The sequence below is a fragment of the Mobula hypostoma genome, chromosome 4 (genome assembly GCF_963921235.1).
Source record: "Mobula hypostoma chromosome 4, sMobHyp1.1, whole genome shotgun sequence".
In the NCBI taxonomy this organism is placed as follows: domain Eukaryota; kingdom Metazoa; phylum Chordata; class Chondrichthyes; order Myliobatiformes; family Myliobatidae; genus Mobula; species Mobula hypostoma.
In genome coordinates this window covers 138,804,673-138,827,844 of record NC_086100.1, presented here as the reverse complement: position 1 = coordinate 138,827,844, position 23,172 = coordinate 138,804,673, and the positions used below count along the sequence as shown (strand labels likewise).

Sequence of the window (23,172 nt, the reverse complement as noted above, 5' to 3'; positions counted from 1 at the left end):
ATATGGACAAAGATTTTAATGAGGAATGGAGCTTTGGAGTCCCGGCGAATCCAAGCTGAGAATAATTGCTGAGGAAACACTATGTGGCAGCACCACGGAGGACACCTTGCATCATTTTGCTGATGATGGATTTATTGAACTCATCCTGTATTTGAGGGCAAATGAGATCAATAACATTGAAAAAACTGTTTATGGTCACGGTCATCATGACATCCTTCCTGGAGTTTGTCACCTTGAGGTAGAACATCAATATCTTACAATAATTTGAAAGTATTCAGCCTGGAATATTGGTAGTGGAAGGATTTGTCCATAGGACATTGAACTAGCCCTTGGGTCCAGTGTCTGTGTAAACCATGATGTCAATCCCACCTGTCTACAAATGCCCTATATCCCTCCATTCCCTACCTGTTCATATGCCTGTCTAAATGACGCAAATGCAGTTATCATATCTGCTTCCCTGCTAGCACATTCCAGGCACATATCACTCTGTAAAACATAACTTGCCTCACACACCTCCTTTAAATTTTCTCCCTCTCACCTTAAAGCAGAGCCTGCTCCAGTATTTGAAATGTTCACTTTGGAAGAAAGGACTCCCTCTACCCAATTTTATACACTTCTGTCAGGTGGTGCATTCTCCTTGATCTCAAATACTGTCAATAAAGCATGAGTTTGAATTTTCTCAAATTGCATTCATGAATCTGTTCAGCAGGTGTACCGAATAGATGATCCCTGCTTCTTTCTGCGATCCCCACCATCACAAATGGTAGGCTTCAGTTAATACAGTACAACCCCAATGATATCAAGAAAAAGTTGACACCACTGGAAACCACTTCTTTCTGCTGGTGCTGAAGAATTGCTCTCGAGAATGAAATGCGTCGCCTGCCAAACTGTTCCTGTACACTGGCAATGCAGAAAATTGCCCAAATATTATCTGTTCAAAAAAGCAGGAAAAAATCCAGTCTGGCCATTTACCAGCTAAGCCATCCATTCTCGATCTTCAATGTGATGGAAGACGTTGTTAAAAGGCACTTGCTCACTAATAACCTTCTGACTGTTGTCCAGTTGGGTTTCCGCAAGACCATTTGGTTCCAGATCCTAACATGGCCCCACTCCAAACAGGAACCAAAGAGTTGAATTCCAAAGATGAGATAACAGTAACTGTTTTTGACAACAAGGAGGTGGCATCAAGTAGAACTGAATACATGGGAAACACTCCAGTGCTGAGAGAAATACCGCACACAAAGAAAGATGGTTCTGATTGGAGCTCAATCATTCCCAATGAGCTCCAATCAAAGCTTAAATTTGCAAAACTTTATTTAGTTATAAATGCACAGTTATTTATTTGAACTCACTGATTGTACAATTAATGCCATAATCCTAGACACAACCCTCTCCACAGCACACAACTCTAGATAGTTTGCACATAATCCTGCGCCTTCCAATATGCCAAAAAACAAAACAACAAATTTCATGAGACATATGAGCAATAGTAAGCCTGGTTTGGCCTTTGATTTAGAACTCGTCTGATAGGTCAATTCGAAAAGGGTGGACTCAGTCCAAAACATCAGTGCTGGGATCCTTCCCCATCATTGGGTGTACCTACATTGGATGTACATCAAGAAGGCAACATCTATCATCAAGATGCTCACCACCCAGGCCATAGTATCCGTTCACATCTATCATGAGGTATAGAAGTCTGAACCCCCACACCACCAGCTTCAAGAAAGCTAACTCCCTTCAACCATTTGGCTCTTGAACCAATCTACACAACCCTAACCAGTACTTCATAAGAACATAAGAAATAGGAGCAGGAGTAGGCCATCTAGCCCGTCGAGTGTGCTCTGCCATTCAATAAGATCATAGCTAATCTGGCCATGGACTCATCTCCACCTACCTGCCTTTTCCCCGTAACCCTTAATTCCCCTACTATGAAAAAAATCTATACAACCTTGTCTTAAATATATTTACTGAGGTAGCCTCCACTGCTTAATTGGGCAGAGAATTCCACAGATTTACCACTCTCTGGGAAAAGCAGTTCCTCCTCATCTCCATCCTAAATCTACTCCCCCGAATCCTGAGGTTATGTCCCCTAGTTCTAGTCTCAACTACCAGTGGACACAATTTTTCTGCCTCTATCTTACCTATCCCTTTCATAATTTTATATGTTTCTATAAGATCTCCTCTCATTCTTCTGAATTCCAGAGAGTACAGTCCCAGGCGGCTCAATCTCTCCTCATAGTCTAACCCCCTCACCCCTGGAATCAATCTGGTGAACCTCCTCTGAACCACCTCCAAAGCCAGTATCTCCTTCCCCAAGTAAGGAGACCAGAACTGCACACAGTACTCCAGGTGCGGCTTCACCAGTACGCTTTACGGTTGCAGCATAACCTCCCTGCTCTTAAATTCAATCCCTCTAACATTCCATTTGTCTTCTTGATAGTCTGCTGCACCTGCAAACCAACCTTTTGTGATTCATGCACAAGCACTCCCAAGTCCCTCTGCAATTTTTTTCCCGTTAGATAATAATTTGCTCTTTCCTTTTTCCTTCCAAAGTGGATGAACTCACATTTACCAACACTGTACTCCATCTGTCAGACCATTGCCCACTCACTTAACCTATCTATATCTCTCTGTAGACTCCCTGTATCTTCTGCACAATTTGCTTTTCCACTCAATTTAGTATCATCAGCAAACTTAGATAAATTAATAATCTGGAAGAGGGGACTGAGTGTAATGTACATCACGAACAGTCGTGGGCCCAGCACTGACCCCTGTGGCACACCGCTCACCACTGATTGCCAACCAGAATAACACCCATGTATCCCAACTCTCTGCTTTCTATTAGTTAACCAATCCTCCATCCATGCTAATACATCACCCCCAACTCTATGCATCCTTATCTTATGGATAAGTCTTTTATGTGGCACCTTATCGAATGCCTTCTGGAAATCCAAGTAAATAACGTCCATCTGTTCCCCTCTATCCTCTGTGCTCGTTATATCCTCAAAAAACTCCAGTAAGTTTGTCAAATAGGATCTGCCTTTGCTGAATCCGTGCTGCGTCATTAGGATGGATCCATTTCTTTCCAGATGCCTCGCTATTTCTTCTTTAATGATAGTTTCAAGCATTTTCCCGTTCACAGATGTTAAACTAACTGGCCTATAGTTACCCACCTTTAGCCTACATCCTTTTCTGAACAGTGGGGTGACATTTGCTGTCTTCCAATCCGCGAGGACCTGCCCAGAGTACAGGGAATTTTGGTAAATCATCATCATAGCCTTTATTATAACTCTTGCCATTTCTTTCAATACCCTGGGATGCATTCCATCAGCACCAGGGGACTTATCTATCTTCAAGTCCACAAGTTTGCAATTTTGATAGCAATTGTATTGAGGTCCTCACCTCCCATCGTATCCATAGCATCTCTCTTTGGCATGTTAGACGTGTCCTCCACCGTAAAGACTGACACAAAATAGTCATTCAACACCTCGACTATTCCCTCATTACCCAATATCAATTCCCCCTTCTAGTCCTCCAAGGGACCTACATTCACTTTAGCCACCTTTTCTGCTTTATATAGTTATAAAAATATTATATGTAATTATAATATTATATAGTTATATAGCAACACCATGACAACCTTGCACTGCAATGGAATTAGGGTTTTTTTGTTTTAATTGTAAAATTGATACTTCCTTATGAATCCTGCATGTCTAATGCTATGTGCCTGAAATGCTGCCGCAAGCAAGTTTTTCATTGCACCAGTGCATTACTTGGCATTGATTAAAAAGTATTAGCCTGGATCTGCAAAAAAGGGAACAAATGAATGTGCAAGAAAATCGGTTAAAATTAGTCAACGTTGGCAGTTCATTCCTTTTTCAAACTTCTTTTAGACAACAGTTGTCCTTTCATAATGTATGCCCCATGGTTAGCAGAACAAATGTGGTCTTCAAGATCTTCAACGGCCTAGTGAACCAATGTGCAGTGTACTCATGAGAACCATATTACAAGACCAGGTCATTAGCTCTAGGATAAGATTTCAGATATATTTGAGTCACCAAAGCTCTAATGCCTTACTAGTTGATGAAACTTCAAGTTGTCTATATTATGCCATTCTGGTTTCATGCAACACATCTGCTGGTCCCTCTGCCAGCGATTCCCATATATCACTCTGGAAAAGTACAGAGGAGCGACTGGCAGAGTGACCAGACAGGCATCGATACAATGAAGAATCAGAGTCAGAATCAGCTTTATTATCACTGGCATGTGATATGAAATTTGTTAACTTAGCAGTAACAGTTCAATGCAATACATAATCTAGCACAGAGAAAAAATATTAATAATAAAATAAAACATAATAATAAATAAATCAATTACTTATATTGAATAGATTTTTTTAAAATGTGCAAAAACAGAAAAACTGTATATTAAAAAAAAAGTGAGGTAGTGTCCAAAGCTTCAATCTCCATTGAGGAATCGGATAGCAGAGGGGAAGAAGCTGTTCCTGAATCGCGGAGTGTGTGCCTTCAGGCTTCTGTACCTCCTACCTGATGGTAACAGTGAGAAAAGGACATGCCCTGGGTGCTGGAGGTCCTTAATAATGGACGCTGCCTTTCTGAGACACCGCTCCCTAAAGAACATACAGTTATCATTTGTGATGAGAACTTTCCTTTTTAGTGAAAATGGTGTAGGTTTTGCAAATAAAAACAGCTGAGGCGTTTTGTCTTTAAGAAAAACTGTAACAACTCATTTATTGTACTACAAAAACTGAACACAAAGGGCAGTAAAAGTACTTTACATAATTATGTCATCACGTCAGACCAGCCTCTTAAAGTGAACCTAAGCTCAATGTCAGTGGCTGTGAATCAAGTACTTTTCAATCAATTACACTAACCCACACAGCTCCCCCCCCACCCCCAGAATTCACAAAATCTGGCTTTGTGAGCCCACCTGGAGCTCGGAAGAGACACCAGGCTCGGGTCCTGTATTCTATGGGTGGAGGAACAGCAGAGGCCTCTGACTCATCCACAGGTGTGCTGACACACTCGTGGTCATGTCGTGACGCCAGAGGCATAGTGCAGAATCCTTCAAATCTTGATGGGCCAGTTTAAGCCATCTACCACAATACATTCAGGTTTACCCCTCTTATCTATGATCAGATTCTTTTCTCCCTGTTCCAAAACGTGGAACAAGCCATCACAAGGGGGCCTAAGAGGATGTTTGTGTGCAGCAAGGTGGACGAAAACAGATGAGGCAGAACGTAGGTCAACAGGAACCCAAGAATACTGTACGCCATGATGGGAGGTAGCAATAGGTGAAAAGGAGTTGTATTTACTGAGGATGGTGGTAGTGGCATCAGAAATAAAATCACCTGGCACTCACAATGGCTGTCTGTATACCAGCTCAGCTACGGAGGGCTGCAGGTCCTCTTTTGGAGTTGTTCTGAGCCCCAGCAGGGCCCACGGGACATGATCGTGCCAACACTAATCAGGGCAGCCTTTAAGGAGCAGTGAAAACTCTTCCATTGGCCATTAGCCTGCGGATGATACACCAGGGTGTGATGTAGCCTAATGCTGAGGTTCTGGGCCATCGCAGCCCAGAGGCTTGGTATGAACTGGGGACATGATCAGAGGAAATATCAAACTGAGCAACCCAGGTGCTAACGAATGCTGAGCCACGTCTGTGGCCATCGTCAATGCGAGGGGAGCGACCCCTGAACACCAGCTGGTGCAGTACACCATGATAAAGAGGTGAGTGAAACCACGGGAGGGGAGAAGAGGGCCAATAAGGTCTACATTGACATGGTCAATCCGTCGCTCAGGGACCTCAAAAGGCGCCAATGGTTCCGGAACATGACAGTTTTGGCCCACTGGCAGTCCACACAGGTTGCAGTCCAATCATGCATGTCCGTTCGAAGGCCATGCCACATAAACCAGTTTCTGCGAGGCCTTCTGGCTCTGATGCGAGAGGACAGGTATGGAGTCAAAACCAGTCGGCCTCCAGCTTGTGCGCACAATGGGGCGAGGGCAACTGGTTAAGACATCACACAGGAGACAAACTCCATCTTCCCGGAACTTCACGTCAACTACCTGCAGGATTGTGACTGCTGTTCAGTAAGCCTGGTCCTCTGGGTCATTAGCTTGGTCGGCTGCCATGCCGACAAAGTCAACCCCTATGTGCTTGGCCTCAGTGGATGGCCGTGAGTTGCTATCAGCCACAGCATTATTTTTCCTCTTGATGTGTTGTTTGTCAGCTGTGCACTCTGATATGTAGGTCTGGTGGTGTTGCTGCAGGCCAGGGGTCTGATATTTTGACCATCGCATGCATGAGGGGTTTGTGGTCAACCAACGCTCTGAAATAGCAGCCCCTGGAAGAAAACAAAAAATGTTGGGCAGCCAGATAGAGACCAAGAAGCTCATGGTCAAACATGCTGTACAACCCTCTGGAGGGACAGAGCTGCCAGCTGAACAAGGCGAGCAGCTGCCACACGCCTCTGACCAACTGCTCGTGCACAGCACCCACAGCATCGTCTGTAGCATCAGTAGTAATAGTCTGTAGTAACAGCTACAGTAGTAATAGTGAGTACTCAGTAGTAATAGTCAGTAATAATAGCTACAGGTGCTTTGGTGGTGCAGGTGCGCCAGCAGGGTCACAATGGAAAGAGCTCGTTTGGTATCATCAAATGCCCTGGTCATGTCCGCTTACCAGTCAAGCACTTGATTTGGGGTACTGTATTGTCTTTAATCGCTCCATACCAGGGAAGCATAAGCTCAGCAGCTCGTGGAATGAAGTGGTGATAGAAATTCACCATGCCTAAAAACGCCGATAGTTTTTTAGTAGTGTGGGGTGGTGGGAAATCCATTAACGGCAGCTAATTTTGATGGGAGGCGTTTCTCACCTTCTGCAGGGAAGCAATAGCTGATAAAGTCGATGGTTGACAACCCAAACTGGCATTTAGCAGGGTTAATGACCAACCCGTGTTGGCTTAAGAGCTTGAAAAGTGTGCAGAGATGGGATACATTTCAGATTTGGATGTACTGCCAACAAGCATGCCACCCAGGTAAACAAAAAGAAAGTCTAAGTCTTTCAATACAGAGTCCATCAAGCATTGGTTAAAGTCTGTGCTGCAATTTTCAGCCCAGCTGGCATGCGCAGAAACTCAGAGGTTAAATGAGGTTATCACAGCCGTTTTGGGAATCTTTTCCAAGCACACAGGCACCTGGTGGTAGTCCTTAACTACAGCAATTCAGGAAAAAAAATAATTTCTGACTAAACATGCCGAAAAGTCCTGGATGTGTGCGACCAGGTAACAATTGGGGGTGGTGGCCTCATTAAGGAGATGTAATCACCACATGGGTGGTAACCACCATTGAACTTAGGGACCATATGGAGAGGCAAAGCCCAGGGGCTATTCGACTGGTGTACAATACCAAGTCTTTCCGTATTGGTGAACTCAGCCTTTGCAGTTGCCAGCTTTTCTGGGTCCAGTCTAGGTGCACATGGTGCATGTGTTTGACAGAGTCGTTGTGGGGTCCTTGACGTCTACAAGCTGGCACTTCTTAAGGCCGACACACAGGAAATCTTCACCAAGCTGAGGTCCAGCCACTTTAGCCAGGAAGAAGTCCCATGTGTAACGTCACCCACTGAATGAGAGCGTCACCCATCGTGTCCCGTAATCTCTTTCCGGGATCATAACCCCCAGTTTGCAGTCACATTAAACCTTCAATTATTGAGCAGACTGTAGTCCACTTTAGCTCCTGTTCATCTGTCTCAGGACTTTTTTCCACAATTGTGAATCAAAGCAAAGAATTTTCAGTTGAGGTTCAAATATCAAGATAGAGATTATGTGGAGATGCTAATGGGTGTGCCTAGTTGAGTAAACAATTAAAAAGAGCATTTCCTTCTGTAAAATGGAGATTGGGAGCAGATACAAGGTCAGAAGGGGGTTGGCCCAATGAAAAGCTCAGCTAGGCTGGTCCGACGTTTAGAACCTCTCATTCTTACTACTCAACAATGCCAGAAAACTGTCACAGGATTCTTCATTGGGACAACTTTAAAATGCTCCACCGATTTCATAACTTTATCTGAGAAATACTGGAGTCCTGTATCTGCATTATTTCTGGTGAGTTTGCCCAGCTGCTCTGTATATGGGACTCATGAAACACCCAATTACATCTCCTCCCAGGATAGAGAAGCAGCAATACACAGTGAATAACCTGATGAGAAATTTTTAAGAAACATGCGATTATGGATCATATGCACAAAAGACAAAAAATACCAGCTCTTTACAATCAAATTTCATTATTAGGATTCAGACATTTTTATATTATATATGGGGTGACAAACTGAACATGTTGAGGAACCAAGACAAGTTTGCAATTGAAGATTCATAATTCTGTTCTTCCAAAAGATTGTTCTGAATTGGGTCATTTCCAATTATATACCTTATTGAAAACTACAAAGAGATAATTAGGATTATCTTAGCATTGTACTTGTGCACTTCCCTAACCCTCAGTCAAACTGCCTCCTGTGAACCAGAAGTACTTAACTCCATCCTCCACTGGAGGGAAGTTGTTGCAAGATATTTTTCTATGATTAGCTTAGGACTTCTCTGAAGATATTGAAAATTAAAAGTTACGCAGGTCACTGACCAGCAAGCAGCAAAGTGCTTAGTAGTCTTGCATTCAGTTATCGAGCAGAGCACTGAGTACAAGAACTGGGATGTCATCTTACGACTATAAAATGTGTAAGTGAGACTGTATTTGTAGCAGTGTATGCAGTTCTATTTGCCCAGCTACAGGAAGGATGTGATTAAGCTAAAAGGGTGTAGAAAAGATTAATGAGGATGGTACTAGGAGTGGAGAGTTTGAGTTATAAGGTAAGACGAGAAGGTCCGGGACTTTTTTCCATGGAGTGTAAGAGGCTGTGGGGTAACATTTTAGAAGTAGGTATAAAGCCTTAAGGGCACAGGTAAGGTGAATGGTCTAGACTAGACGGCAAAGACTTATCAACACACACATAGCTCTGGAGGAAGTCAGCAAGCGGGGCAGCATCTAGGAAAAGAGTACAGTTGATGTTTTGGGCTGAAACCCTTTGGCAGGACCTGAAACATCGACTATACTCTTTTCCATAGATGCTGCCTGGCCTGCAGAGTTCATCCAGTATTTTGTGCGTGTTGCTCGGATTTCCAGCATCTGCAGATTTTCTCTTGTTTGGCAAAGATTTATGGTGATTAGCTACGATTTAAAGAGGACCCGTGGGTCAACTTTTCTCAGGCAAGGTTGGTGGGTCTGTGGATGAGCAGTCAAAGGAAGTAGTAGAGGCAGGTATAATTTCAACATTTTAAAGGCATTTAGACTGGTAGAAAGATAGAAAAGGTTTAGAGGTACTGTATATGAACAGATGGGACTTGGTTGGCACAGTTAAGTTAGACCAAAGGGCATGTTTACATGCTCTGTGGCAGTATGACTCTAAACTGACCTCAGACAAAAGTGAAACTCTTCATTTACCCTTGTCCTAAGAAATACCTCCTATACTTCCAGAGTGCGAGATTAAAAAAAGTCCACTGCTGTAGACTGACGACAGAGCCTCATACCCTCATGTGTTTGGGAAACATTTTCAACATAAGATTATGTAATCAAAAAGCAAAAAAAAAGAGGACCAGATGCTTGAAATCTGAAGGGAAAAAAAACCAAAAATGCTGGAAATATTCAGTAGTTCAGAAGATCAGGAGATGCAACTTGATCCACTGAATATTTTGTTACAGTTTTGTAATCATCCTTATGCAAATTTTCATCAATACCTATAGAATCTGTTTTGGCAGCGATGAGGGATTACTGGCAGTCAGGACAAATGACTGTATGCGTGGAAGAAATGGGGGGGGGATGTGGTTGGAGAGTAAAAGTAAAAGAACATTTTGGGACATTTAAACAAGGATCATGCCCAGTAATAGAATCAATATTGTAGCCATAAGAGATTCTGCAGATGCTGGAAGTCTTCAGCAACATACAAAATAGTTTTTCTACACATGGCCCTTGTATCTTCTTCAAAACTTTAAATCTCTGCCCCCAGTTTTTGAATCTTCTGCAAATGGGAACAGCTACCGTTTAAGCTGATCGTGATCTGGAAGAAATCTATAAAATCATCTTTCAACCTTTGTTCCAAGGAGAACAAATTCAGCCCTCATCTCTGAGTTGATCCCCATCCTTGTGGGAAATCCTTTCCATGCCATTTATTGGACCATTGTACCCTTCCTAAATGAAATTACCATTATATCATAAGCTTTTCCACTTAAAAAATACTTTATGTCACTGAAGTGTATTGCTGACTGCAACATCATGCGCAGTTCATAGACACTGCTTGTTAAAGTTAGTGTTCTGATGTTTGGTGATCAGACTGCCTGTTATCTAACCAGCGTATGAATTGATTTTGAACATCACAAACATTTTGAACTCTAAATTTACAACAGGCGTGCTTCTAAATTCAATGATGATTACTAAAACCAAGTTCCATTCCATAGATCGTATACTGTAGAGTGTTAAAAGTAATACATTTTCAGGCAATGTGATCATCTAGAAGCTAGTCTTTTACTTGCATTTCGTTTGGATGCACTTCACTAGTGTACTGCTCTGGCTGGAGTTACATAATGATAAAAGTAACCATTGATTCTAAATCTATATTGATTAGATGCTTCTATAACAACTTCATGCTTTAATCACCCATTTCTAACAAGGTGCAAGAGATCATTAGACTAGAATCACACCCACCATGAATCAGCACCTGTTGGAGAAGGTAGAAAATGTGGAGAGAAAGGTGCAGATGAGGATTGGTGGCAATCCTCAAATGCCCTTGAGCAGGGCCATAACTATGAGATAAATGTGCAAGAAATAAGGATTTCTGTCGAATCATGCGTAATATATAGGAGACACACGGAACTGCAGATGCTGATATCTGGAGTGAAAAACAACCTGCTGGAGGAACTTAGCTGGTCAGGTAGCATCCAGGGAGGAAAATAGACTGTCATCTTTTCAGATCAAGACCCTTCACTGGACTGGGATTCATGGCAATCTGCTGGAGTTGGCTTACTGAGTGACAATACCTTTACAGGATTAAACATAAAAGAAAATACAAAATTACAGCAGCAAAGTGCAAGTACAAAGTCTGTTAATGTAAGATACTTACCACATCGCTTAGAAATTCATTCCTTACATCACCAAAACAACATATTAGATCATAGATTAAGGGTGAAACAGCAGGGTATATAAAGCTGCCTTTAAGCATATATAGTAAATCCTAGACTAACATTCAGGTACGGGCTGCAAAACAGCACACGGTATTCATGCTACAAAAGAACAGGCAACAGGCATTTCCAACAAGAGACTAACCAGTGCCTCTACATCCTGAGGAGGCTAAAGAAATTCAGCACATCTCCATTGACCCTCGTCCGGTACACCATAGCAGACATCCTATCCAGATACATCATGGCTTGGTCTAGCAGCTGCTCTGCCCCAAACTGCCGGAGGTTGTGGACACAACTCAGCATATCACCGGAACCAAACTCCTCTCTGTGGACTCAGTTTACACCTCTTCCTGCTTCACTAAAACAGCCAACAGAATCGCCACTCTGAACATTTTCTCTTCTCTCCCCCATCCCCAATCAAGCAAATTATACAAAATCCTGAAAGCATATACCCAGACATCCCACCTCTCCCGGAAGTTCCGGGAGTCTCCCGCATATTGATAGTGGCTCCCTGATGCCCGCAAATTATATACAATATCCCGGAAATCAATTTTTTTGAGAGCAAGCAGGCGAGAGAGTGTGAGAGTGAGAGAGAGAGAGAGCGAGAGAGTGCGAGAGAGAGAGAGAGAGAGCACACCATTGCAGAGTGTTCCAAAAAAAGAAAATATAAAACGTACGTCACCCCAGACTACACTAAAGTGTACCCTTGCCTAATAGGGGTCAAAATAATGACAGTGTTGCTCGCTGCACTGTTTGCAACAGTGACTTTTCTATTGCCCATGGTAGGTTAAGACTGTAAAAGACATGTTGAGGTGAGTTTAACAGATGTCATTCGTTCATTAGCAGAGCTAACGTTATTTAAACTAGCTGGCTAGCTGCTAAGGAGCTACTCTATTGCAGACATCCCACCTCTCCCGGAAGTCTCCCGCAAATTGATGGTGCTACCTTCCTGAAATGAGTTTTTGCAGGGTGGGATGTCTGCATACCACTAGGTCCAAGCACAGCTTCCATCTCATTATAATAAGACTATAGAATGGACTCTTGAAAAATCACAATCTGCCTCAGGGCCTTGCACCTTACTATCTGCCTGCCCTTCCTCTCTCTGTGCTACCTCAATGTACTGATATGATGTACTGATCCATATGGATCGCATCCAAAATTAAGCTTTGCACTGTATCTATCCTCGGCAATACCATCATCTAGCCTCCTACCAAAGTTCAAATTTCACTGTGAATTTATTATCAAAATACATACATGTCAGCATATAGAACCCTGAGATTAATGTTCTAGCTTGTGTTCTCTATTAATTCACAGAGTAATAAGCATAATAGAATTATTGAAAGACTGCACCAACACCAGCATTCAACCAGTCTGCAAAAGACAACAAACTGCAAATGCAAAAAGAAAGAACTAATAATAAATAAGCAATAAATATTCTGAATCTGAGATGAAGAGTTGAAGAAAGTGAGTCCATAGGTTGTGGGAACATTTCAGTGATGGGGCAAATGAGGTTGAGTGAAGTTATCAAGAGCCTGATGAATGAGGGGTATTAACTGTTCCTGAACCTGGTGATATGAAGCCCAAGGCTTCTGTACCTTCTTCCTGATGGCAGCAGCGAGATGGGAGCATGTCCTGGTTGGTGGGGGTCCCTGATAATGGATGCTGCTTCCCTGTTAAAGACTTTTCTGTAGATGTGCTCAATGGCGGGGAAGGCTTTACCTGTGATGGACTGAACCGTGTCCACTACCCTTTTTGTAGGATTTTCTATTCAAGGGCATTGGTGTTTCCATACCAGGCTGTGATGCAGCCAGTCAATATACTCTCCACCTCACATTTATAGAAGTTTGTCAAACTTTTGGATGTCACACTGAATACCCTGGGAGTCACCACTGACAAGAAACTTGGCAAGTCCAACCACATAAGTGCAGTGACAACAAGAGCAAATCAGAAGACGAGTTTCCTGAGGTGATTAACTTACCTTCTGACACCACAATCTACCAGACACAGGCCAGAAGTGTGGTGAAATACTTTCCACCTACTGGATGAACATAGTGTCAATTAACTCAGAAGGAACATGAAATTGCCCGGGACAAAGCAGCCTGCTTGACTGCCGATACCTCAACCGCCTTGGATCTTTCCTCCATCACAAGCATGCAGTGGCTCAGTGTGTATCATAGAGAAATGTGCTTCCTCCACTAATAGCACAAAAATGCATTGTATGTTACTGCTGCCAACTCCCAAACTCGCACCCTCACTACCAAGAAGAACAAGGGCAGCAGGTGTGTAGGTACACCACCTCCTGCAGATTCCCCTCCAAGACATACATCTCCCTAATGTGCAAAGATAACACTGGTCCTGGACACCCTACCCAAGAGCACTGTTCAACTGTCATTCAAAAGGCAGCTCATCGCCACCATCCCAGAGGGCAATTCGGCTGGTCATAAATACAGGCCTTGACCAGGACAGCCAAATCTGAAAATAAATGTAAAAATCCAGGAAAAAGTTTCATTTTTTAAGCAATTTGAGCCAGCGTGAAAGCCACAATATGAGAGCAAGTATACTGAATCAATAAGGCTGAACTTAAAATTTGCCCTGTTGCAACTGCATTGTATTCAGAAGACTGGATGGAAAACTCTTTTGCAGAGAAGTTAAAACACAGGAAACACCAAGATGGATTAAGATTGAAGATCAGCTGCACATTCAATTTGCACTTGATGGGATAAGCTGGCTGGCAAAATTCAGTGTAATTTTAGTGCCATTCTCAGAAGATTCTGCCCAGATGATTGACAATAAAAATTGGGCATTTGAACTTGTTAGTTGGTGCTTTCATACTAATGCACAATCATAAAAGCACATGGCTGAGAGGTTGCACTGCTACAGTACTTTTAAGCTCAAAGTAGCGGATAATTTTCCTCTGAAGTTAGGAATTAATATCAATTCCTAGCAAGTTATGCTGCCTTGCGTTCAGCATGGCTGAGCCCAAGAGAGGTGACAACATCCTGGAAGGACTATGCCCGAGGAATGCACACACTAGATGGCTGGGCCAATGGTCATCGTGATAAACAAGATACATCATGACCAAAAAATCGCACTAAATAAATTGACTGAATTAGGACTGAATAAATAGGAAAATTAAAAAAAAAATCACAAAGTGGATCACTAATTTTTATAGATGCACTGTAGAAGGCATTCTTCTAGGGTGCATCACAACCTGGTATGGAAGTTGTCCTGTCCAAGACTGGCAGAAGCTGCAGAAGATCGTGAACACGGTGCAGCACATCACACAAACCAACCTTCTGTCCTTGGACTCACTTTACACTGCATGCTGTCGGAGCAGTGCTGCCAGGATAATCAAGGACACGACCCACCCAGCCAACACACTTTTTGTCCCTCTTCCCTCCAGGAGAAGGCTCAGGAGCTTGAAGACTCGTATGGCCAGATTTGGGAACAGCTTCTTTCCAACTGTGATAAGACTGCTGAACTGATCCTGACCTGGATCTGAGCTGTACCCTCCAAATATCTGGACCTGCCTCTCGGTTTTTTTGCACTACCTTACTTTCCATTTTTCTATTTTCTATTTATGAGTTATAATTTAAATTTTTAATATTTACTATCAATTTGTAATCCAGGGAGCGAGAAGCGCAGAATCAAATATCGCTGTGATGATTGTACGTTCTAGTATCAATTGTTTGGCGACAATAAAGTATCTGTGTGAATTAGTCACAAACCTTCAACAGAAAGACAATATAATCAAGAAGATGAAAGAGATATCTGACAGAATCTGATACAAAGAGTCCATTCTAAAAAGTGGAGCCATTACAGATTAAGAATATTTTAAAAAAGTGCACAAACGCACTTAAGTTTAACAAACAAATTTCTCCAGAGAGAAATTACTTTGATACCAAGGTCTCTATTAATTTGCTTCAACAGATAAAACTATGTGGAATGAGTGCCAGCTTTCTTGAAAGAAACTTTGGAGGGAACTAGCTAATAATACTCCTTATCCAAAAATCTAAAATCTGAAACCCTCTGATATCTTTAAGTTTTTTTGAGTGCTAGCATAATGGCACAAATGCAAAATTCCACAAGGCACTAGGATGATTCTTAGGCGATGCACAGGCCTCTACACAGCACAGACAGTTCTGAGAAGTGACCTCACAAATGTAATGAACAAAAGTTAATAAAAATAGAAAAACACCACATAAAATGAAAAATGAAGATCTCGATCGTGTATTGAAAGAGTGGATTTGTCAGTGTCAGAGTGAACATATGCTGCTTAAAGTAAAGCTGCAAAGATCTATCAGAATGAACTGAAAATTGAAGTGAATATTCAGCAGGCTGATTGCCAAAAATTAAGAAAAGGCACAGTTAAGTTTTTAACATGTCTGCTGATCACGAAGCAGCAGAGAAATTTACTGATGAGTTTGCCAAGATCAATGCTGATGAAAATCTAACACCAGAACAAGTCTACAATGCTGATAGTTTTTATACATTTATACCTTACATTAAACCTAAAAAAGTAAAATACAAATACAGTGTACTATAACATTTCAATCAAAACACAATATCGTAAGTGGAGACTGAGAGCCTGCCGTTGTTTGCTGTTGTTCAACAGCTGATTCAGGTATTTTCCTGATGCTGCTGTATTGCTTTTGTTACCCTGCACACATTCTATTTTCATTCTGTGAATGGTATGTAATAACTTTTACTGTTATGTACGTATGTGCAGACAAGTGTAAAGACTGCTTAACTGTAGCACATAAATTCAGAGCCGGAAATGATGCCAATCCCAAGCCATCTCATTATATGTGTAAATATGTAAAAATCTGAAATCCAAAACACCCCAAGCTTTTTAGACAAGGGGTACTCAAAGTGTAGCTAGTTTAATTGGTCTTTTGCACCTTTACCCAGGCTGGATGACCATTTTGCATGCATCTTTTTCAAAAGATACTGCCTGACCTGCTGAATGTCTTTTTAAATTCCAGATTTCTACCATCTCCAGTTGTTGAATTTTCTGCAACATAGAGCAGCTTTGCTGCTTGGAGTTTAGCAGAACACTGAGCTCTCTGACTCTGTGGCTCCAATTTCAATTCGACTTATAATGATTATTTTTCAGGCTCAAGTATTTAAAACCTAAAATACCCACATTTGTGTTGGGGGGAGGGTTGGAATTGATGGGGTGGTTGATTGACAGTGTGCAAGTTTGTCCATTATTCCATGCTGAGGAATTTTGTCATTACCTGAGACCTGGATCAATCTAAAACCAGGGATGGAGCAACTGTAATTGAAATGGATTGACAATATGCCAGCTTGAGTCAATTACAATTGGTCGAGTTATTTCTTTGTTTCTGGAAGTTGCAAATTGAAAACCCACATGAAACCAAATAGAATGCCCAGGGTCACACACTAATCCAGTACTAAAATCTACAGTGCCCCAGCGGAAGTGTAAGCTAAAGTTGAGCTGATGTTAGTGAAAGATACCTTATTACTTTTTGAAAAAGAGTGGCCAATCAGCCTCCTGGCATTCTGGCTAATATACAATCATCTTATCTAAAATAACCACAGGAGAGGATGTATGAGATAGGGGCCAAAATATGGGATAGAACCCTTCCTTAAAGCAAGCAGAATCATTACTCAATAGATATTCTACAGGAGTTGGATTTGAGTGCTAGAGTGAACCATTTCAACAAATCTTCACACACAGACAAATGCATTCACTTTATTTTAGACGAACTGCATTCAAAACATCTCAATATGTAATGGAGATCTGAGCATCCTCAAAACAATATTACGACTGAGCTCAAAGGTTTCAAACTATGCACCAAGGACTGCACACATAATGTTGGCTAAAATATGTTGATTACTGTAACAACAGATCCTTAAGATATGGGTCCAATAAAACGTACAGTATATAGCACATGCAGGATAAGAACCAAAATTATAAAAATATAATACAGGGATTGAAGACGGAATAGAATAGTTCTGGATGCTTATAAATCTAGTAATAAGCACTCACAGAATAAAAAACCTTGCGTTAAGGTTGAGGCAAAAAGCTCATGATAAATTAAATACACGATTGGGACATGACACCTTGTCTAAAATAAAGACCAAATTGAAATGGAAAGATAGAAAATAAACTTAATAATATCCAATATTAAAAGCACAGAGATAATGTGCAAAGCAAATGTATTTCAACACATTCACGGGGACCAAGGCCAAATGATGTGACCGCCACCGTCCCCACCCCCACCCCAAACTTTTAGCTCAGAAATATTTTCCCCTGTTGTCCTCATGACACGAGAGGCCCCAGGCTTAACCCTGCATGGTCGGCTTGGCAATAAAACAAAACTGGACACCTTAACGAACCAGAGCGGAAACACGGGAGAAAAAAAAGATTTGGTTTAGTTGCTGGAGGGTTGATAGGATGGAGTGTACGGTAATACATTAGATACAGGAGCAGGTTTGGGATCAGAATTAAAACGTGCGATGGAATCTTTATTGGAGTGGGACTAAGAAAGTAGATGTAGCCACGGTATAGAGACTGGATCTACTCCATGATCATGGCTAAAACCTGGTCCAGATCCGCGAACTGTGCCTGAGACTATTATCTCAGGCTGGATTTATGTCAACAATAAACCTGCAGTGAAGTAGGCAGGTACGTTAACGGATCAGTTTAGGATCAATATAGACTGATCTACGAAACCGCGAGATAGGATGACGGTGTCGGTGGGGTATATGACACCCAAGTAGCTAAAGGATGAGGGAGAAAACAAAATCAAAAATATGGACCGGATTATCGGCATAAATTCGGACTAAATACACAAACCTCTTGATAGCTGATCATCAGAGATTTCTTCTCCCCAGAACTATAGATTCACTCTAGAAATCAAACTTCAATTGATAAAATATGTTCTCCTGTACCTTCCTGTCTACATTGGAGGCTTTCATCAGAGAGAGAAAAAAAAGTTATGGCATAAATGTACATTTTAATTTACTCTTTCTTCTGAATCTCAGTTTATTGACAGAGCGAGCCGAACTCCGTAAAGAGTTTGACTCAGATCCACGTCCTTCCTACTTTTGACTTGAATTATCTACATGAGTGCACAGGATGAAACTGGCAATTAAACAGTGTTTTGAACCATGCCTTGGGTTAGGACATCGCAGTAACACTGATCCGAATGTTGTGCTCGCAAGACCGGGTTTATGAGGTTGATGATGAGATCTCCCAGTAGTTTAAATCAACTGAACTAAATCAAACTTACCTCGTCAGACGTGGGTTTCATATCACTTACATAGTAGAGCTTTCTCCCTGTAAACACTCAGGTCGTGTGAAGCCAGTATTGGTATCTCAGCAGCCTCGTTGTTCTCATGATAATGAAGCTGCTCCCCATAACAAAAGCTTCTTTCTCTGTCTCGCTCCCTCTTTAGAGTCTCACTCATGCAGTCTTTTAGCAATACTTAAACTGCATGTGCCTATAGTTTAAATGGGGCGGGGGTGGGAGGAGGGGACTGAGGAAAGGAAACTCTGATTTTGACAAAACTAGTACCTGCAGTGGACCGGCCAGTAATCTAAATGGATTTAAGTGGACTTTCTCTAGGAATACAAAAACAAAATGTGAAATAGAGACTTTACTGGATCAGGATTTGGGTTCAACAACGAACATGCTAAGGATTTCGGATGAGAAATCATAACACATTCTTTTGACGATATTATCTAAAATATGGGACAGATCTTTTCTAGGATCAGGATTAGGTGACACTTAAACGCTGGAATAGAGTAACTCTTGGATCGGGACTTCAAATTTCTATACATAAAGCTGCTGAGACAAAGTGGACAAGATGAAATGGTGAAGAAAGGACAGATCTGATAAGAGAAGTAAAGCAGGTTGTGAACATAGACACCTTCACTTCACAAGTTTACTTTAAATCTTAACATACACACACAATGCTGGAAGAACTCAGTGGGTCAGGCAGCATCTGTGGAAATGAATAAACAGCCGATGTTTCAGGACGTTTCATCAGGAGTGGAAAGGCAGGGAAAAGAAGCCTGAATAAGAAGTTGGGGAGGGGAAGGAATACAAGCTAGAAGGTGATAGGTGAAGCCGGGTGTGTGGGGAAGGGGGATGAAGTAAGAAGCTGGGAGGAGGTAGGTGGAAAAGGCAAAGGGCTGGAAAAGGAGGAATCGGATATTAGAGGAGAGTGAACTGTGGGGAAAGGGTGGAAAGAGGGGCACGGTGGAAGGTGATTACCAGGTGAGGAGAAGAAATGAGATGAGAAGGGGGCCAGAGTAGGGAATTGAACAAGAGGGAATCGGGAGGGGGAAAATTACTGGAAGTTGGAGCAATCGCTGTTCATGCCATCAGGTTGGAGGCTACCCAACCAGAATGATTATGACTATGGTTTTGCACCTCCAACCTTAGAGTGTCCTTATCGTGGCAGTAGAGGAGGCAATGTGGGAATGGAGACTGGAATTAAAATGGATGGCCAATGGGAAATTAAAGTGGTCCCCTAATCTACGTTGGGTCTCAACAATGTAGGGTGGCCACATCACGAGCTCCAGGTACAATAGGCGACCCTGCAGATTTGCAAGTGAAGTGTTGCCTCACCCTGGAAGGAAACAAATTAAATTAGCGTAATAAATGCATCAATTGTGAATGTCCTTGGGTGGTGTCTTTGAAGTAATACTTTGGTAGATCTTTTTCCCGCAGTTTTGAACCTTATAATTTTGAATAAGGTATGTAGTTGCTGTTACTCTAGATCACAGGATGGTAAGTTGAAGAGTACAGCTTTCAGAGATATCCTAATGTTTTAGCTCTGGTATTATCCAATTACTTTCTAAAATGCTCTAGAATATTTGGCTGCACTACCCTCTCCACAGATTTGTTTTATATATACTGTGCAGAAGAAGAAATGTGATTATAATTCTGAAGTTATTTGTTTCTGATCCAAACTAGTTTACATGTGTTCTCCTCCCACAGTTTCTTTACAAATAATATTCTAGGATTTTCTATTGCAGAAAATTTCCTAGATTTTCCTTAGGTTCTAGAATCCAGGATCATCTTCTGCCTCTTCACACTATGTAGACGTTATGGCTTGCTCCTTTGGTTTGAGAGGTTTACCTCTGAATTTATTCATGACATACATGTCCTGTCAATCTTTTATACTTACATGAATTGAGGATGGAACAAGACCACCCAATACTTTAAGACTGCTCCTACACTTAATAAGAATTTGACTGATCTGATTATATCCTCGACCCTCCAGTCCTATCTACCCACAGTAATCCTTCAACCTCCTGCTAATTACTATCTATCTCCCTCTGCCCTAAAAATAATCAAGGACGCTGCTTCTACATCTCAGGCACAAATGGTTGGTCCATTGTTTTTAAACAGTGAACCCCAATGCAAAATTCTTCTACAAAAGGAAGCATACTCTCCACAGCCTTCCTTGGGATCCCATATTTTTTGATCAAGTTCCCTTTCACTTTCCTAATCTCCAATGAATACATGCCTAGCCCAACCTTTTCTCATAAAAGAACCTGCCTTCCTGATGTTGGTCTTGCTTCTCTGAACTGCTTCCAACGCATTAATATCTTTCCTTAACTTACACAGTACTTCAGATATGGTCTCACCTACGTTCTGCATAACTGAAACATGGGTTCCTTACTTCTATTTCCATCAATGGTTTCGGTGACATATCACGAGATACATTTAACCAACTAGAGAAAGACCTATTTATTTATGTATAACCTCTGCTTCTTGTTAGCCAGTTAGTTTTCCATCCATGCCAAGGTGTTACCTCCTGTGCCTTGAGCCAATAGTTCTCGAAGCAGCAACAAGTCAAGTGCTTTCTGGAAATCCAGGTGTAGCTTATACACCAGTTGTCTTTTATTCATAATGTATGTTATTTTTCAAATAGCACCAATAAATTGGTCAAATGTGATTTCCTTCTCACAAAACAATGCTGATTTTTTTCTCTCTGACTGCCTTGAGGTTTTTCTAGGTGTACTGCTACAACATCTTTAATAATAGCTGCTATCATTTTCTCTAGGATAAGGAATAAACTAACTGGCCTGAAGTTTCCTGCTTCTTCGAATAAAAGAATTAATTTTTAATTCTTATCTGGCATTGTGCTATGCTCACAAATTTTACTTAAATCCTGGAATTTCTTAACTGTATATTCTGTTTCAATCTGCCTCTTCAAATTCAGATTAGTTTATTGTGGTATGTGCTAGGGCGAATGAGACTCCTTGCTCACTTGAAGCTCACAGGGCAAACAGTGAACAAGGTGACCTGCATACTGCAATGAATACCAAACAACGGAATGGTACAAAGTACAGTGGTGCACACTGAAGTAATATAAAAAGAAATGTTGAAGTGACCATAAGAGATGGAATTTAGGGTTCAAGGAAACAGCAGCACCACCAGGCAAGGGACATGAACTAGATGATCGGTTCAGTAGTCTGATGGCAGCAGGAGAAGTTTGACAGCAGCGATATCATCCACATATTTGTGGTTATGCACCGATCTCAGAATCAATGTCATTTATATACATTAGAAACAGTTAAAATCCCAACAGAGAGCTTCTAATTCATTACCTTCCTGCCATCAGATGTATTTTAATTATTTCTCAATCCTGAACCTTCACATCTTCGGATTTAATTTGCAGCCTTCCAGGTCAAACTTTAACCAAAGATTGGGTATTGAATATACACCTCCTCACTGGGCTGAATTTGAGTTACAGCAAAGATGAGGGTCATTTGTCTCATTGAAACCATGCCAGTAAATCCCATGCCCCCACCCACTCCCCACAGCCCTGCAAGTTTTTTTTCCCTCAACACAGAGCATACATAGGGAAATGAATGCTGAGTGTATTAATATGTTAGGGCATTTCAAGGTAGAGGAGGAGGTAGTGTTGTGTCTCTTAAGAAGCATTAAGGTGGACAAGTCTTCAGGGCCTGATGGGATTTACCCCAGGTTATTTAGAGAGGCAAAAGATGAGATGCTGGGGCCTTGACCAATATCTGTGTGTCCTCTCCAGCCATGGGCAAGGTCCCAGAAGACTGGTGAGTAGCTACTGTTGTTCCATTATTCAAGAAGGGATGCTGAAATAATACTGGAAACTATAGATTGAAGAGTGTCACATCAATGGTAGGGATGTTAATGGAGAGAATTCTTAGGGATAGGATTTATGAGCATTTAGAAAACCATGGTCTAATTAGGGAGAACCAGTGTGGCTTTGTGTGGGGCAAGTTGTATCTTATGAACCTGAGATTTTTGTCGACGTGACGAGGAAGTTTGATGAAAGTAGAGCTGTGGATGTTGTCTACATGGATTTTAATATTTTAATAAGGCAATTGACAAGATCCCTCATGGGAGGCTCATCCAGAAGATTAAAATGAATGGTATCCATGGCAAATGGCTTGCCCTTAGAAGGCAGAGGGTAGTGGCCAATGGAACTTATTCCAGCTGGAGATCTGTGATTAATAGTGTTCCACAGGGATCTGTGATGGGACCTCTACTGTTTGTGATGTACTGTATATAAATGACCTGGATGAAAAAGTAGATGGATGAGCTAGTAAGTTTGCAGATGACACAAAGGTTGGTGGTGTTGTGGATTGTGTAAATGACTGGCGAAGAATACAATGCAATATCAATCAGATATGGGCTCAGTCTTCACTCCTCTCTCCAGGACACCAGAGCCTTTCACTGTTCTGTCATTGGGTCAATTTAAACGCGGGCCCAGATGGACTGAAAAGATAGGGTGTTGGTTAGGATGAGAGCTGATTTCACTTGCTGTCTGCGATGGTCATCTCCATGGCACCGAGGACTACCCCAGCTGCTGTGCTCTGTGCCTGCTAATATGATGTACTGATGAGAGAGGCTTTGGGCCTACTCTGGGCTGCTCATAGGTTCAGATCTGAGGACTCAGGA

At 41.7% G+C, this 23,172-nt stretch overlaps 1 protein-coding gene across 1 annotated transcript in view; it reads right to left on the bottom strand.

Annotated features, from left to right (window-relative positions):
* Positions 1–18,661, bottom strand: part of maml3 (mastermind-like transcriptional coactivator 3) — a 515,482-nt gene extending 496,821 nt beyond the window's left edge. The window contains exon 1 of the mRNA XM_063046633.1: positions 18,502–18,661. Coding sequence (XP_062902703.1) covers positions 18,502–18,522 — 21 coding nt within the window. The 5' untranslated portion in view covers positions 18,523–18,661. The remainder of the gene's footprint in view (positions 1–18,501) is intronic.
* Between the last annotated feature and the right edge of the window lie 4,511 nt (positions 18,662–23,172).